A 17,500-nucleotide genomic window follows, 5' to 3' on the forward strand; every position below is an offset into this window, starting at 1 on the left:
ACATGAAGGAAAAGCAGAGATCGCAGATCACAGCAATGTTGGATAACCTAAAACTATCACAGGGACTAACCTTAAGCCTAAATAGTGTCTTTAGTCATAATTAGGGTTACGGTTAGCATTATTAATTATATACTAAAGAGATGGGGTTGTTTCAAGAGCAGTAAAACAGGGATCTCTGCACTGTAACCTACGAGTTGCGGGTTCGACTGAGGGTGCTTGGCATGGCACGTGTATATAATTACTTACTAGGAGTAATCAAAGATTAATAAGTGCGTTCGAAGTTCAATGAATTTAGCTAAAATCATACAAAAAACATAGGAGGAAATTAGTTGAGACATTAAATGAGAAAAACGAAGTATTTAAACAGCAACATGAACAATAGTAACTTTAATAGTGAAACCCAAAAATGTAACAAAACATGTCTATCTACTTAGTTACAATGTAGTTCAGATACTGATTGTGCGAGACTAACTTTTGTAACAGTAACATGAATGATAGAAACTTGAATAGACCTTATTCATAAATGGCGGCCAATTTATAATTCTTTTGTCGAAGTGCAAATTAGCCTTCCAAGCCTCGATACCATACAGTGAATTGAAAAGAATTCTTGCTCTAAAATGAGGCTTGGTAGGCTAATTTGCACGTGGACAAAAGAATTATAAATGTGACCGCCATTCATGAATAAGGTCTATAGTTGCAAGGGAAAATGTAATAAAACATGTCGATCTACTCAGTATCGGTCACCAAAGCCTGGCAGGGATTTCGCGTAGCACTTAGCTTCGAACTCTGAAAATAGTGGCATTTTTATGTAAGCTTACTGCCGGTTTAACTTTGTTGCTCACCACAACAGCTGAATTAGTTTTACAACTGAATGGGCTCAATGACCACCGAGTACAACAGCGAATGAGTTCGTTTGTTTTGAGACTGCTACGGGTCAGTTGGCTCAATGTCCGCCAAGTAACAGTACTTGGTTCGTTTCGTTTGCGACCACAACGGGTTAGTTGGCTCAATGGCCGCCAAGGAACACTACTTGGTTTGTTTGTTTTGAGACCACATTGGGTCAGTTGGCTCAATGGCCGCCAAGCAACACTACTTGGTTCATTTTGTATGCGACCACAACGGGTCAGTTGGCTCAAATATGGCGCACAATGAAAAACAGACCACGTCCTGGTTGACGTACAAGGTCCAGAAATGGCACACGCTTCCCTCAGGCTTTGATAAGCAGCTACGAAATTCTGCAACAACATTGAGAAATAACTTACCGAGAAAACAGCAGCAGCTACGAAATTCTTCAACAATGCGTCCGCAGCAGCTACGAAATTCTTCAACAACACGTCCGCCAACACCCGATGTTCGATGTTCGCGAAGAAGACAGAATTTTGTGTCGCACGAGGCAGAATCCTTTGCGCAACGAGAATGTGACGTCATAACTGCCCGCCCGATAGAGAGCCCAAAATGGCACACGCTTCCCTCAGGCTTTGATAAGCAGCTACGAAATTCTTCAACAACATTGAGAAAATAACTTACCGAGAAAACAGCAGCAGCTACGAAATTCTTCAACAACACGTCCGTCAACACCCGGTGTTTGCGAAGAAGACAGAATTTTGTGTCGCACGAGGCAGAATCCTTTGCGCAACGAGAATGTGACGTCATAACTGCCCGCCCAATAGAAAGCCCAAAAAACCCTCAGAGCTTTCGCTAGCGTTCACAGGACACCCAGGAAATTAGGAAGCGCTCTCCTTCGTCGAACGCAATAATTGTTATGTATGTAAATAGTCAGCCAGAATTCAAAATAAATATCAAATTCAAGGTGTAAATTAGCAACTTGACACGTTAGCTCAGTGTTCAAGAACGGGGACAAGTAATCCAAAGGTTTACTGTGGGTCGGAATTCAAGGCAAGCTGCGAGTGACATATGATTGTAACACCAGAAAAAGCCAAGCGGGATCTGGAAAAAAGGACAGGTCGAAAGGATAGAAAAAGTAAAGCTGGGACAAAAAGGAGCAACGTTGTGGGCAAAGAAGAGAGAGAGAGGGAGCGAGAGGGAGAGGAAAAGAGATCCATTTTTGTTCATTCCGTAAGTACAAATTAGCCATGTATATATTCAATTCCCTTGGGTGTTCGTATTGTTCTACAAAACAATAGCACGAATGCATAATTAATTTCTTCTGCATGCATGCATGAAGTAGGGACCTGTACGGAAATCATTCCTAAACCTTTTCACCGTCGTTCTAAGGAGCGATGAAACTTGCCTTCAAATCACAAATTGTTTTGACTGGACCATAACTAAGGTCAGACACTTTGTGACACGTTACGTGAAAATACCTGACAACCTCATTGTCAACCTCGTTCCCGGGGTCTCTCTTCTCTGCCTCCTTTGTCGTTGACGAGAAAGACGACGATGAAGGCATAAAATGGAGGCAGACGACAATGGAGGCAGAGGAGAGAGACCCTGGGAACGAGGCTGCCTCATTGTTCACACGCTTCACTCTGTTACTGCTGGGTTTGGCACTGATCTCTAGTGATTAGGGTTAAACGCCGACTCGAAATGGTTAGCTTTCATCAATTCAATTGTTCTGGTGACACTCTCTTTTCTCAGACTTTTTTAAACCTAGTAAAACTTTAGCAAGATCGTTTAGCACTTTATATACACAACATTAAACCTGAAAACCTGAGTTCTATTCCTAGTAACCTCACAGCCTTCCTTCGACTTCTATCCATTCTGTGTCGTTTCAAGTAGCTTCAAATACCCTTAAAATGGAGCACTGATGGAACGAGAGGGGGGTAATTTGAGTGCATTGTCGACTTCCTGGGAGAATACCCTCTGGAGGGTAAGGAACTTTCGACGTTAAATAAGGTTTCCCTTTACCAAGCTTGCCTTTACATACACACATGTCTCCACGAGATAAAAAAGAGCCCGAGTTCCAGGTCACTTGTTGAGTCCATGTTTTGTCACGCAATCCAGACAAACGGCGGAGGGGATTGGGACAGATGGGATTGCGTGACAAAACACAATTGACTGAAACAGCGACCGACAACTTCCGGCAGTCAACACTTTTTTTGTATCGTTTTTTTCTGTAGTCCGTAGAATTCTGTTAACGTTGACAGCCTGCAACTGTGCATAACATTTTGACATTGCCATGAAATAATCTAGAAAATTTTGCGTTCAATTAGACTATAATATCACCTATTATATTTACCAAAGCTGTGTTGTTACAATGCACTTGTTCATATAGAGTCGTATTGTTATTTAGTTCCCAGGTAATTTCTACGGCAACTCCTAAGACCGCAACACGGGTCTATAATTCGCCAGGGTTTGTGGTCTTTTTCTGTCGTCGTCAAAGCTCACTTCCAACGCTTTTGCGCAGGCCCTTAAGTCTTCGTTCCTTTGCGCATGCTTGAATGCGGCGTTTCACCACCGCTGGTCAAAGGAAACAAAGACTCTGGGTTTTGCAATCTCGATTCCAGAGCTTTTCTCTTTTACTCGCAGATATAAGATCCGAGGTTCTGCGAGTACAGAATTTCGAATAACAAAGTGAAACGCGGGTGTGGACAAGAATTCTTTCAAAATAACCGCCAGATATTCATTTTTGCTCAGAAGAAGCTTTTTTACCCAATCATCGCATAGTACGCCATTTGTTATGAAGCTGCGCACAGCAAGATTCACATGATGGGCTACTCAACATCGAAACATTTGCTAAGTTTGTTCTTTTGAAGTTTGCCGGCGTTCACAACCAATCCCCTCTCCAAATTATGACAAAGGTCACCAACCTGACAAGAGTTCAGTGTTTTATTCGCTGTGAAGACAACATCTTGAGTTACACGATCTGGTTCTAGCCTAAACATGTTCGATAAAAAAAACATATTTACAAATTTACTCCAAAATAAAACCTATAACAAATTCTAAAAGGGTGTCCTTAAAACGTCTTTCATCACATTGTCTTACACATAAAATGTTCTTTTCAAAAGTGGTTTTCATAGTAAATGTTAAAGATTCACAATTCATGTAAGAGTTCACAAAAAAGTGAGTTGGCCGCCTATCATTGTGTTGAATAAAACTGTTTGGCATAGAAAACCATCAAATCTGTTGTCCTTCCAACAGGAAGGACAAAATGTTGGATTATGAAAAACTTTAAATGAATAGAGAAGGCTCTTAAAAGCAATGTAGCTTCAAAAATAGTTGACACCTCAATAGGGACTTTAAGAACTAAGATGGCGACGTTGACGAAAACTTCATCCCTAAATATAAATTAGCACTATTTTAAATCTGTTCCGATTATTCTATCACATCCACGTCGTACAGAGAACGCATGTTTTATGAGTCAAATGAGTAAATGAGTCAATGAGTCAACGAGTGAATGAGTGAATGAGTCATGAGTTATGAGTCAATGGACTCACAGTCAATATAGCAATAATTTGTTGATTAAGCCTAAGCCCTCGTTTCAGTGATTACGCCTAAGCACTCTCTGAAATTTTAGCTTTCATTTTATGGTTTAATTAACTGCACTAACTCGTTGACTCATTGACTCACGACTCATTGACTCATTGACTCATTGACTCATAAATACTTGACACTCCGTCGTACAATGTGGACGAAAGTATACTAAAAATATTTATATTAATACGAGCTGTTTTAGAGTAAAAACAGCGAATGAAAGGAACGCATTTGTATGCCCTCAAACCTACAAATTTGGTGATTTCACGTTGTTTTCATGCTGAGTACCGCAAAAATATGTACTGAAATGCCTGTCGCCCGATCATTTATATTCTTTTAAGCAACATTGCACACTTTATAGGCACAATGCATGAAACTCTGCGAGCCGTCTTTGTGTTCCAAAACGGTTTTAATTCAGCTCCTGGTTCAATTTACAGTTTCAGTTTCCTCTCACTAGTCATCTTCGGTGGCGTTGATGTAGCTTCGATCGTAATTTCCAAGATCAATGGGGAGCTGAAAATGCAACATAATTCACTTAATCAATATTAACACCAGGGACGTCAGCTCATAACTCTGTAGCGACTATGTAAGGCCACTATAACCTTATAAGGTCACCATGACCTTATAACGTCACTATGACCATGTAAGGTCACCATGACATGTTTAGAATCGAGGCAGAAATAATACCTCGTTCGTACCATTTTACTAAAAATACTACTTCCTGTAAATCGTTAAGATCAATCATGGGATTACAGACCCAAACTTTAACGTTCACTATAGAAAATAAATTTTTGTGGACTAAAATATAAACTGATGTTGCTTTGAACATTGCTGAGAGAGTTTTTCTGAATTCACTTCCCGCGACTAAATTTTTTTGCAGTAATCATACGGAACATCAGTTGATAAGCGAGATGGGACTGAACTTAAAATTAAGCACGCGATGTTTTGAGACGCGGACGGAAACCGGAAGAGAACATTTCGAATGCCAAGGCAGAAGTGTCTCCCTAATGAGAACACTAGAAATGCAATATTTAAGGCTGAAAATTCATTAATACTTGGGAATTTCACCCGACAGTTATTGTCCTTACCGTCTTGGCGGTCTTGAGTCGATGCAGTGTTTTTCCTAGCTCCAAAAACGTTGGTCTTGATTCTGGGTCCGTTTGCCAGCACTGCCACATAATAGCATATCTGCAAGAGTGGAGACGGGTTTGTCAAATGAACTAGACGCTACGTAAGCCTAAACTGTGCTACCTGAAAGATTATATATTTTTATTAACAACTGAACTACGGATATCAGATTTCCAGCATTTTCATTGGCTCGCCGTACACAGGCTATCAGTTCATATACCTGCTGTACCTAATATGGGCAAGGAACGCGTCAGCAGTAAAGCGAGGTGAAAACATTTTTGCAGCTCTGAGAAAATTGGCCGACAAAAGCCGTTTTGGACCGAAATTGTCCGAGCCAAAAATCGATACTTCAGTGGAAATTAAGAGTTGTTGATCCTGGAGTTTTTTAATAAAACAATTATTCTACTCGGGTTTGCTGTATATGAAATGATTATAGCCAACTCGGCGCTACGCGCCTCGTTGGTTATCTATCACTTCAAATCCTGCGCACCCTCGTAGAATAATTGTTAAATATACCAGAAATAACAGTGCATTGCAAAGTGTTGGATTGTTCTCCATGATGAAGTATAGTACTGTTTGTTTATTCTTAGGGCTAAAAAAATCATGTTTTTCTGCGTTTATAACATTTATTTTCTCGAATCTTTCTTTTTCGATTTCTTCTGGTTCTAAGTTTTAAAGCGCCAATATGGTGAAAAAAATAACTTCCTGTTTTTACTTCAGAGTTTGAAAGTGTGTTTGCTGAACAGCTGACTGGCAAAATTTTGAGCTTTGACTTTTATCCAAAGGCTGTTTACTTTAAGTGCAATTGTTGGATTTCACGGTCCGCCATTACTCACGTTCAAAACTGACCGATTGGACTTCAGAGGGTTGGAAATAGGGAAAAGGTGACGTCATTTACTCAATAACTTTTAAAAATTTCAGCGTGTAAATGCAGCTTATTATGTATGCAAAAGACGAGTTTTAAAGTCTGAAAGCCCGAAACTCCCGTGCTGCATATTAATTCAACGGTGTACACACTAGTGAGTCCGGCTTTGACGTCATTTTCTCCTTAGTCCAGCTACAGTCAACTCTCTCGTAAGTGGACGCCATCGGGAAATGGAAAAAGCGTCTGTTAGTAGAGCTGTCCGCGATCTTCCTCGTCTTCGTCACCATCATCGTCAAGATCGTCGTTTTTCACGATTGATGTTTAGAGAGGTCATCTCAGTGAATGAACAACTTATCCAGTTCCGAAGAAAGCCGGAAAAAAATCGGGGCTTGAACGAGGCTGGACCCCAGGACCGCGCGATTGCGTTTACTGCTCTACCAATTGAGTTATCAATCTTTTCGGGTGCTGAGTAAGATCTCTCTGGCTCCAGTTATTCGAAGGGTGGATAGCGCTATCCTCCAGCTGAATCACTATCCACTTGTTAACTAGATTGGTTTTGCTAGTGCGTATTCGCTGGATATTGATTTACCTGGCTCCAGTTGTTCGAAGGGTGGAGAGCGCTATCCCCTGGCTAAATCACCTCCTACTGAATAATTCAATTAGCCAATATCAAAAAAGCTCTGATGAACGGATATACACCAGCAAAACCAATTAGCCAATACCAAAAATACCATAATACTCTTTGCTTGTTCCTCCAAAAATTTGCATAAGCATTGTTTTTATTTTCCCTTGGGACTTAGAACGGTCCCAAGAGAAACTGGAAACAAGCTTATGCAAAATGTTGGAGAGACAAGCAAAGAGTATTATGGTATTTTTGATATTGGCTAATTGGTTTTGCTGGTGTATATCCGCTGGATAGCGTTATCCACCAGGGCCCGGTTGTTCGAAAGCCGATTAACTTAATCCAGGATTAGGGTAAACTTTTGTTTCAAGTTTTAACTTTTTGGTGAAAGCTTCTTTTGCTTAATTTTGTTTTTCAAGATTGGCTTCTTCCAATGTACAGTTTTGCCGAATATCAGCGTTGAACAGCCCTTGGGAGCAGAGAAATAAACTCCTTGGTTAATTTTTAATCTGGGATTAGCGTTAATCGGCTTTTGAACAACCGGGCCCAGTTGAACAAATGAGGCCTGTTGTTTTGCTTCATATCTCCCCTACTAAATCTTTGCCTGATGTCAAATAAACTTAGTGAAAACTAACCACATCCTGAACCTTCAAGATGTGTGGGATAAAAATTAATGATGATCCGCAAATCATACTGTTTGGGAATTGTGTTACAACTTAGAAATACTTCTGTGGCGGGAATGAAATACTCACAGTTCATCAGAACAGAACGGCGGTTTAGGCATTCTGTAACCAACACGAAGCTGTTCGATCAAGTCATCCCTTTTCATGGCTGGGTAAGGATTAGCGCCTGAAATAAAACAAACTCCGTCCTCAGAAATTCACCATGCAAGCATCAAAACTTTCTTTGAAACCTTTATCGCCTAGAAACATTCTGCTTATGTACTGGAATCATCCGCAATCTTTCAGAGTCATCTACTGAAGTGCCTCTCTCTTCTTAGGCTCGATTACCAGCCGCTGTTTCGGGAAATGAGCCAGCTCACTCCCGAAACCTCGGCTGGACGCGTGAGGTGAGCCATTGTTCATCTCCGCCAATCAGAAACTCGCCTGCACAAATCCGTCAGGCATAAATTATATGTTTTGGCTGCGAAGGTATTCTATTACCCGGCCTGTTCGAGGTTTACAGTGCTTTAAGGTAGGAAACATCCAAGATTGCGACAACGAAAAGTGTTCGAGAAGCTGGAGAATGGGAATTGTGTCGTTTTCTACCGCCTGAGTTCGCAAACTTCACTGATTTTCCAGTTGGCGCCAAGGTCAAAATACGGCTTTCAAATCCATTGCTATTGCAATTTTCTCCTCATACTTCGCTAATGTAAGAGCAAGTAAAATTCCTCAAGATCAATTGAAAGTACTGTTGCGTTTATTGCTGGCAAAACGAGGGGGCCGATGAAGGCGACTGAGAGCTAAAGCAGCCGAAGATTTCGTTGATGATTCGCCGGTTGAATTCAAACTGACAGCGATCATTCAACCACAAACTCAAGCTCGTATCATCTGGAAACTTTGCACAGACGTTTTAAGCATTATTATGTAATTTCTGTTTTCTTAAAATCAGTGTTTTGGGGATGTCTAATGCTATTTCCCCGCAACTATTAACTTCGCATAAATTATATTTTTAATTTACGTCACAGACACAATCTATCGGTCACGCGTCCAGCCGTCTCTTCTCGGGGAGGATACCCGAACTCGAGTGAGCGGCGGTAATCGAGCCTACTCTCTTCTTTGACCTGTGTCATGCATGGCAGGCAAAGCTGGGGCACGTTTCACAGCTGGGACTTTGAGTTCTAGGACGACGGCGACTTTGACGAAAACGTCACCTCAAAATAGAACTTTGCTCTGTCCTATTCAATCCCCTACCCGCAAATGTAAGGCGGTGTCCAGACTTTAATACCTTTAAAAACGATTGTTTTAAAATTTTAAAGAGCAGGGCCAGCACGCGCTTAAGTTGAATCACTTATGTTGAACCTCATAAGTTGCCGATGCAACTATTACTTTAGTAATTTTTGTAATTTTAACCTGCTTTATCAAATAAAGAATTGCCGATTGATTGATTGATTGTTATGTTTATTCATAGTATTTACAGCATTTCTAGATCTTTACAATTTTCAATAGTTGTCAACTTGTGTATTACGTTTGTAATTAGTTAGATTTTAAGTAGTTAGTTCCTTACTTAATATGACGGATGTAAAGCTACCATGTGGAAATACTGTCAATAAATCGTTATTATTATTATTACTATCATTTAGCGATTGTTCTGTCTCGTTCTCATGGTATAATGTAGTATCCTAAATATAAATTGGCTAAGCGGTTGTCGTCAAAACCCCACATTTGGTGATTTCAAGATGACGATGAGGTTATGCAGAACTCGAGTAGAGCACAAATATGTGTTAAGGGCCCAAGCAAAAGGCTTCGACATTTGCTTTAACGTCCGTTCGATTTTGTCGAACAGTAATGTTAAAAGCGTTTGCTCCCCCCTTTCAACCGTGTTGAAACATGTTGAAACAAAGTTGAATCGATGTCGAATGAGTTTAAAAGCATTTAAAACTTTGTTTCAACAACCATTGAACATTTCTTTTCCTCAAAAAAATCTAGGAGCTATGCGAAGTGCAGATACCAAATAGAATTAGGAGAAGTTTAATTCTTCCTTAAAACTAAGCACGCAAGCAGTGGAATCAAATTGCAAATTGATGGAAATGATCACACTATTTACACACCTAATGTGACAATCTCCCACAGCAGAATACCAAATGACCATCTGAAAGAAAAAGGATGAAACATTGGTGTCTGTAATGAACGTTAACTATTGGAAATCATATGAACGCGACTACATTTTGTGATTTATCGGCCCGAGTAATGTTGTGAAAGTTCTCAAAATTGCGCGAGCCGTTCTATTCCCGTGTTTCCATAGCAACTCGAGCCCGTATTCCATTCTACAAACTGTTCTTACAATTGTAAATTCACCAACAAAATTTCGCGTTTCTCATGGGTCAATGACGAATGCATAAATAGGATTTAGTGTGCAAAATTGGTTATGTAGTGCAATACAGAAGTTACTAATGAAGCAAGGCGATGGAGTGATTTGGTTTTTTTTTTTTTTTTTAGAATACCAGTTGTATTTGAAAGACGCAGGTCTTCTCAGGGGGGAGGGGAGTGCCCACCCCCTGCACCCTTCCCCTAGTTCCACCCTTGCTCCCAAATTGCACTCGCCGTAATTTTGGAAACTTTCCAAACATAACCCGTGCCTATAAATCACGAAATGCACTAGAGTTGATACGACTTCTTCTACAAATTTCAAAAATACTTACACGTCACTTAACGTTGTAGTAATGCCTTGAAATATTGATTCGATCGCCATCCAACGGAGAGGTAAATCTCCCTGTAAAGACATCGAAGGCGTTAAACAGCTGAAGTGTTAAGAAAAAAACATACAAAAGACCACCATGGTATTCAAATGCCTACATGGGTTAGCTCCGGACTATTTAGCATCGAAATTTTCTGAACGAAATACAAGCTACAATTTGAGGGAATCCGAGAACAAACTTAATGTCAGATTGCCACACAATTTATTTCAAAAATAGTTTTAGTTATAGTGGCGCCACACTGTGTAATCGCCTTCCTTATGAGGCTACAGGTGCGCGGAATCCCTCAGGTCGATCAAACGCGAAATCAGCATGGCTCTCTAAAGCACGGCATTCACGTAAAGCAATTTTTAATATAGTGTAGTCTATAGTTATAGTTGAGTAGTTTTAGTTTTGATCTTTCTGTAAATAGCTGATAAATTGCCCGTGGTTAAATAAAGTTTCATTCATTCAATGTCAGGAGGCAGTGCGGCCCAGAGGTTAGGACGCTTGCCTTGAGATCGGCAATTCCCAGGTTCAAGACTCGGTCTGACCACTGGTTGAATTTGTTCCAGGTAGTCCCTGGTTCAACTTCTCGGCCGCACTTGTAAATAGCCAATTGGTTGGCCTCCGGCCAGTTGGGATTCTTAACAGTTGTTGTTGCTGTGTTCTGTTGTTTCGTTGATTGTGTTTCAGCTCTGATAAGTCCCTATGGGAAGTGGCTAATTAGTGGTATACCGTACTATCGTAACTAACTAGTGGTATACAGTGTGTCGTTAGGTAAACTGCCTAGGACTATGATGGCGATCCAATTTGCAATCCATTGCAATCCAATCCAATCCAATTTTTACCTCTCCCAACTTTAAATACTGCTTCTTTTCATAAATATCCCGGGCCAAACCAAAGTCTGAGATCTTGCACACGTGACCTTTGTCCACCAATATGTTTCTAGCGGCCAAATCTCTGTGAACAACCTTAAAGGAAAATCAGACAAGCGATTCATTGGTAGCACAAGTGCGGAAAAATAGTCTGTCAAGAAATATTATCGGTAACTGGCCAAAAACGCGATGAAGCAAAGTGCTAGTGAGAATTAGACTTGAAAGCCAATAGGTAAACTTTTTGGAAAAGTGATTAATCACGTGAAAGCGGGAAGTGATGGGTGAGGCCAAATCGCGTGGGTGGGTGTTGGGTCGTGGGGGGTGGGTCTTGTTTGTTTGAAGATAAAAAAAGATATACATTAGCTCCCTCAGTGCTCGGTCCAAATTTGTCTTAGGTCTTGTCTGTTTCGAGAATTTCCTGTCGTTGATAAAAAAAGAGTTAGGGTTAGGGTTAGGGACCCACGACCCACGACACACCACCCACGACCCACGACACACCACCCACGACTCACGACACACGACCCTCCCAGCCACGACCCACCCACCCACGCCGATTAGACACTCTCGAAGTGATCCTCGCACTTCTCTGAACAATTTAAGGTGATTCCCTGGTTTTGCATTGCGCAACCCTACTGCGCATAACTTCTTACGTCATTGGCGCGCGCAGTAGCGCGAGCACATTGACAAAATGGCGGATTTTCACTGACGCCAAGCCCAATCATATTCCGACAAAGAAGGGCTATTTTCTCCTGAAGGAGTACGGTGACCCCAATTTTCATTTCATATTTCTACTGAGAACAGTGTCTTCATGGAGTAGTGGAAAAATTAGCAAAAATCTATGGCCAGTTTTTTGGGAATTTCATAAAATTGTACGGAAGGAGCCATTACGAGTCGAACAGCCCACACTCAAGTTAAATCTATTTTGGAGTGTTAAGTACTCACAGAGGCATTCAAATAAATTTTTCAGGTACGTACTTAAATTAACCATAGAATGACACCACGATCTACGTTGTACGTTGGATTACATTAATAAAATCGAGCTAAATTTGTCCAACACTGGGGTTGCGCAGTAATTGTCGAAGTAGCTAAAATAGCCGTATTCGTCAGCGTCGTACCATGGAAACGAGCACCGGTGACCCCTCTTTTTTATTAACTTGTTATCATCTTCTTGACATGTTACAAAAGTGTACGAAGTTTCATCGGAAACCTATCACAAGTTCTATTTCTAGACAGACTTAACTATTAGAGGGTAATGTGAAGTGCTAGTTTTCTACCCATATGAACCATGTGAGCGTTTACTTAGCCCTACTAATGGAAATGGGCCGACACAAGCACAGAGGAAAACTCTGACTAGGGTGGGAATTGGACCCACGACCTTCGAGTTAGATCACCGCTGCTCTATTGTACCGACTGAGCTACAAGGTCAGACGGGAGCAGGTCGTGGGAATTAAAGATGTCAATGTCACGGCAATGAATATGTTTAAGTACTTTTTTGCAAACGTTGGCCGCGTAGCACTCGATATAGAAACACCCGAGTGGCTTCATTGTTCAGTTGGTAGAGCATTGCACCGGCATCGCAAGGGGTCATAGGTAGGAATCCCGTCGAAGACACCTGAACATTTCTTGTGTGTATGAGAGACAATTGCTTAAATTGTCCAGATAAGTGCGTGAATCACTTCTCTCTTTTATCCATAACGCGCCATTCACATATTTAACCAGTATCCTGTGAAATCGCGCGCAATATCGCCTGATACTTAGCCGACGACGCCGAAAGCCGAGTTGGCTAAAATCAGGCGATATTCCGCAAGATTGAGCAAGATAATGGTTTTATTATTCAACACATTGATGACAAAGCACAATTTTCCACGTTTATTGGAAAAAAATTGCTGGAAAAACTACCATTTTTCTCCGCAACACACAAAATTACGTATATCGCAGGATATCTGTTGAGTACGCACGACGAATATAGCGCGCGCTATGACCATGTTTGGACATTGTCACAATCTGTTGAATGATAAATACATTTACAAGTCAGAGAAAGGCAAAGCCAACTGAGTGATTCATCAGATGCACATATAAACAAACCCTCAACTCTTTCTCTCTCAAGAGGGATTGATTTATGTTTTCTCCTTGCACCGATCAATTCAATGTCAAGCAGACAGGTGATGAGAATAAAGAAATTCATCACCTAGGGTTTTTTTTTTAAATCATGATATATCACCAAATTCTCATACCTGACAATAAGAGGAATGTATGGCAGTCAGTACGGAGAATTAACGTTTAGATCTTGGGAGTGAGAGGCTTAAGAAAACCGAGGCCAGTGAATTTTAAGTGGTTGTCTTACGGCAGTGCAGATCATTTTGTGTAGTTTACCAATTACCAATTTTACCAGATCCCAGCCCCTTTAAACGGTATTACTTAATTGGTGTAACAACTTACCTTTTGGCTCGCGAGGTAGCTCATTCCACGCGCGCACTGCCACGCGAACGACAAAAGATCAAGACACGTTAGAGTCAAACTGTTTGCCGCCAAGTTGGCGTATATAACTCTGCCGTGACTAGAACGAAGAAAATCCCTCAAGTTCCCCAATGAGCAGTACTCAACGATGATAAAGGGCTCCCCTGTTGAAAGAAAAATGACAATGTGTTCTATTTAGTGAAAAAAACCCTTCTGGTGGCTGAGAGATTGCCCGAAAAATAATATTTGGCCAAGAAGCGAGGCTTCGAGAACAAATATGAAATTTTGAGGACAATCTCTCAGCCAAGGACATTATCAGGCTACCAGCAAGCCAGAAAGGGGTTTATTTATTATTATTATAATGTATTTCGCGAGCAGTTTACCTCAGAGAGCATGCGCACAAAGTACACTTGCTTTAAATGTCAAATACCAATTTGCAATAAGTGCTCAACGTTTGAAAATGCAATGCGTTCTGCATCGTTTTTCTGCGAATTACCGCTTTCTTCCACATGGCACGTAAAATAAACATCGATTTTGGACGACGGATGTGTGGGTTAGCAGCATCCGCCATGTTTATTTACTACTCCTGAAAACTGCTCACCATTTTCACTGCTTTTACTGGAACTGTATTAGGAACGGCCAAAAAGAACGGCGTCTGAATCAACAGGCGTACTTTTGTTAATTTGGATCGGTCCAAGTTGGAATTGAGTTCGGCTCATGAAAAGATCGGCGTCTGAACCGGGCCTAACTGACTGTTGTCATATGAATTTTAATCTTAGGTTTGAAAGAATCTGTTTCAATGGGGCTATGTCACGCAAAATGATGTAATGTCATGACATCCGAAAAATAACGGTTTAATAGGCTATGTCACGCAAAATTATGTAATTTCGAGACATCCAAAATGCCCAAAAAGTAGAATGAAACATTGCAAGAATCACTTAAAACTGCTCAACAACACAAAAGAAATACAGCAAAAGGAAAGAGAAGCACGGAAGGACAAGATTGAAACGGATTGCCTTTGGGTAAGGGGCTATGTCACGTTATTTTAGGGAGTTTAGGGGAAATATTTTGTTAGTTACGAGTTTAAAACTCGAAAATGGTAACGTGGAATTCCATTTCTGATAAAATTATCGTAACATCACAGACCTGAGGATTCTGAATGAAAATGACCTTTATCCAGGCGATTTGCCATAATCTAGAAAACCGAAGAACCGACTCGTTTTTTTTTTTAATTATCCAAATGCAATCCGTTTCAATCTTGTCCATTTGAGTCCACCCGTGCTTCTCTTTCCTTTTGTTGTATTTCTTTTGTGTTGTTCAACAGCTTTAAGTGGTTATTTCAATGTTTCATTATACTTTATGGGCATTTTGGGCGTCATAAAATGACACCATTTTGCTTGACATGGCGCCATTAATATGTCGCTGGTGAAAGGTCTTTTGTCAGGACACTCACCCGGTTTGCTGCAACAACCAACCAACCCTACAATGTTAGGATGAGGAGCCATGGTTTTCATCAGCTCAAGCTCGGCAAGAAACTCTTTCTTTTGTTGTTGATCAGCATTTTCTGTTCAAAATAAAAGGAAATTTATGTTTGTAATGATAGGAGACAAGGATGATCACTCAATGTGGCCCGGGTTCGATTCCCAGACTTGGCGTCAAATGTGAACACACGAGCCCAACAAAATGACCAGTTCCCAACTGAGTGACCTAATCATAGCACAGTTAATAGAGCATTGCACTGGCATCGCAGAGGTCATGGGATCGAATCCCGTTGGGAGACACCTGAATTCTTCAGGTGTCCATTCACTACTTGCACAATTCCATAACGCAATACATTTTAATGCAAATTACCCCCCCCCCCCCCCCCCCCCCCCGCCCTTCAAACGTATGGCATTATGGGATTGTGCAAGTAGCGAATAAGAGACAATTGCTTAAATTGTCTAGTTAAGAGCGAGGACCACGTCTCCCTTTCGAAAAATTTGCCTTTTTCAACTTGTTTCATAAAACTCGGAACTGGTCGTGTTTCACTCCGCATTGACGCCGCACCATAGGTTCTTTCGAAATAGAGCGAGTTTCAATCGAGTGTCGTAAAACCAAAACCAAAGTAATTACTTTGGCCAATCAAAAAGGAAGGAGACAATCCAGTAAACCAATCAAAACTCCAAGTAATTACGCGTAGCCGACACAAAGCGCGGGAAAATGTGCACGCGCAAGTCACGATTGGTTTTCGTCTCACTTCTGATTGGTTTTAAAAAATGGCGCGAAAACGTTGAATCAGTCACTGAGTGAGGCAATCATAAACCAAAGTAATCATGCAATTATTTGAAAACTGCTCTATTAACCCCGTCAAGGGTCTTATAAGGAGATGGCATAGTATCGCTTATTTCATCAGTCTCTCGAGAGCAGTTTTTTAAAACTTAGCGCAATTTCACAGCCAACCGCGACACAAAAATATGGCTTCAAAAAAGATGAAATGCGCACGCGCTACATTTCTTGCGCTCTCTTGATTGGCATTTTATCCAAAATGTTTTTGATTGGCTGATAACAGCGCGCGCATTTCCTCTCCACTGTTGAGTCACAATGTAACGTATTTCAGTTAAGGTTTTGTGTATGGTAAGACATGTTTTTTAAGAGTGGGCAATTTCTGCGGTATATCAAATCCGTTTTTGAAAACTTCCAGGGGAATTTTGATACATTATAAACGGTGCAATTACAGCCGTGAAGTTCGCTATCACATACAAATTTGGATAGCCATTACGTTTCGCAGGTGCTTCAAGAACAGAGCAAGTTCCGGAAAGGTATGCAACTACTACCCTATTGGACCAACCCTTGCTGACCACCTCACATAAGCCTGACGAGACAAGGCTTTCGGTTTACCATTCTTATCCGAGAGAAAGGAAAAGATAGGAAATCTCTTCATTTGCAGATATCATTATAGAAGGGTCTCATCCTTAGATACTGTTCAAATCGAGGTTTGATCCCACGAGCTCCACTTCAGCTGATTAGCTACCATTTGGTAGAAAAGACGGATTGCACAAGAACGAATTGCCCACCCCCCCCCCCCCCCCCCCAACGCAGACATGATGCCTATCCCGGGATGACCCACAGGAGTATGTTGCCGGTGCACACTCGTAAATATGGGTGAAGTAAGCCTTCGTTATACGATACTTATCGGGACAACATTGCCGGATCAGGCCTAGATTAACCGACGAGCATATCGGAACTCCCGACCGACACCACTTCATCTCCGAAACGTTAGGATCACGTTAGAGTGCTTTCGCTGCTTTGCAGTCGTTTCGCTTCCAGTCAGAGTCGTTTTGTCCCAGGAAATAGTCAATAGAGAAAAGGGACAACTTGAGACACATTTTCCGATCCGTTGCAGCTGCTTGACTTAGGGAGCAAACTTTATTCTCCGAAAAGACTTTTTTTGTCCTGATACGAACTGACTTCAATGTCGGTCGCTTCGCCCACAGTGAAGTTATCTCGCCCAGTCGTTCGAAGTCAAGGCGAGTTAACTTAGTGTGTTGGCGAGTCAACTTGTGGGCGAAGCGACCGCTTTGCACTGACTTTGACGAGAAGAGAAGCGTCACAACCTTGGAACAAAACGACTAGGGAGCGAGACGGACAGATAATTTAACTGAACTGTAAACGCATTTGTTCCACACACCTTTAAGCATCTTAACAGCAACAACTCGAATCCCTTGTTCGGTCTTTAAAAACCC

At 41.2% G+C, this 17,500-nt stretch overlaps 1 protein-coding gene across 2 annotated transcripts in view; it reads right to left on the reverse strand.

Moving 5' to 3' along the window:
- Window positions 1–3,783: 3,783 nt before the first annotated feature.
- Window positions 3,784–17,500, reverse strand: part of LOC137983293 (fibroblast growth factor receptor 2-like) — a 29,507-nt gene continuing 15,790 nt past the window's right edge. For both annotated transcript variants that reach the window (XM_068830499.1, XM_068830500.1), the window contains 9 exons: window positions 17,446–17,500; window positions 15,232–15,342; window positions 13,761–13,942; window positions 11,295–11,417; window positions 10,411–10,481; window positions 9,820–9,860; window positions 7,802–7,898; window positions 5,523–5,622; window positions 3,784–4,947 (listed from right to left, as the gene is read on the reverse strand). The exon at window positions 17,446–17,500 is cut by the window's right edge and continues 246 nt beyond it. In XM_068830499.1, coding sequence (XP_068686600.1) covers window positions 4,888–4,947; window positions 5,523–5,622; window positions 7,802–7,898; window positions 9,820–9,860; window positions 10,411–10,481; window positions 11,295–11,417; window positions 13,761–13,942; window positions 15,232–15,342; window positions 17,446–17,500 — 840 coding nt within the window. In that variant the 3' untranslated portion in view covers window positions 3,784–4,887. The remainder of the gene's footprint in view (window positions 4,948–5,522; window positions 5,623–7,801; window positions 7,899–9,819; window positions 9,861–10,410; window positions 10,482–11,294; window positions 11,418–13,760; window positions 13,943–15,231; window positions 15,343–17,445) is intronic.

This window comes from Montipora foliosa, chromosome 13, assembly GCF_036669935.1.
Source record: "Montipora foliosa isolate CH-2021 chromosome 13, ASM3666993v2, whole genome shotgun sequence".
Classification (NCBI taxonomy): domain Eukaryota; kingdom Metazoa; phylum Cnidaria; class Anthozoa; order Scleractinia; family Acroporidae; genus Montipora; species Montipora foliosa.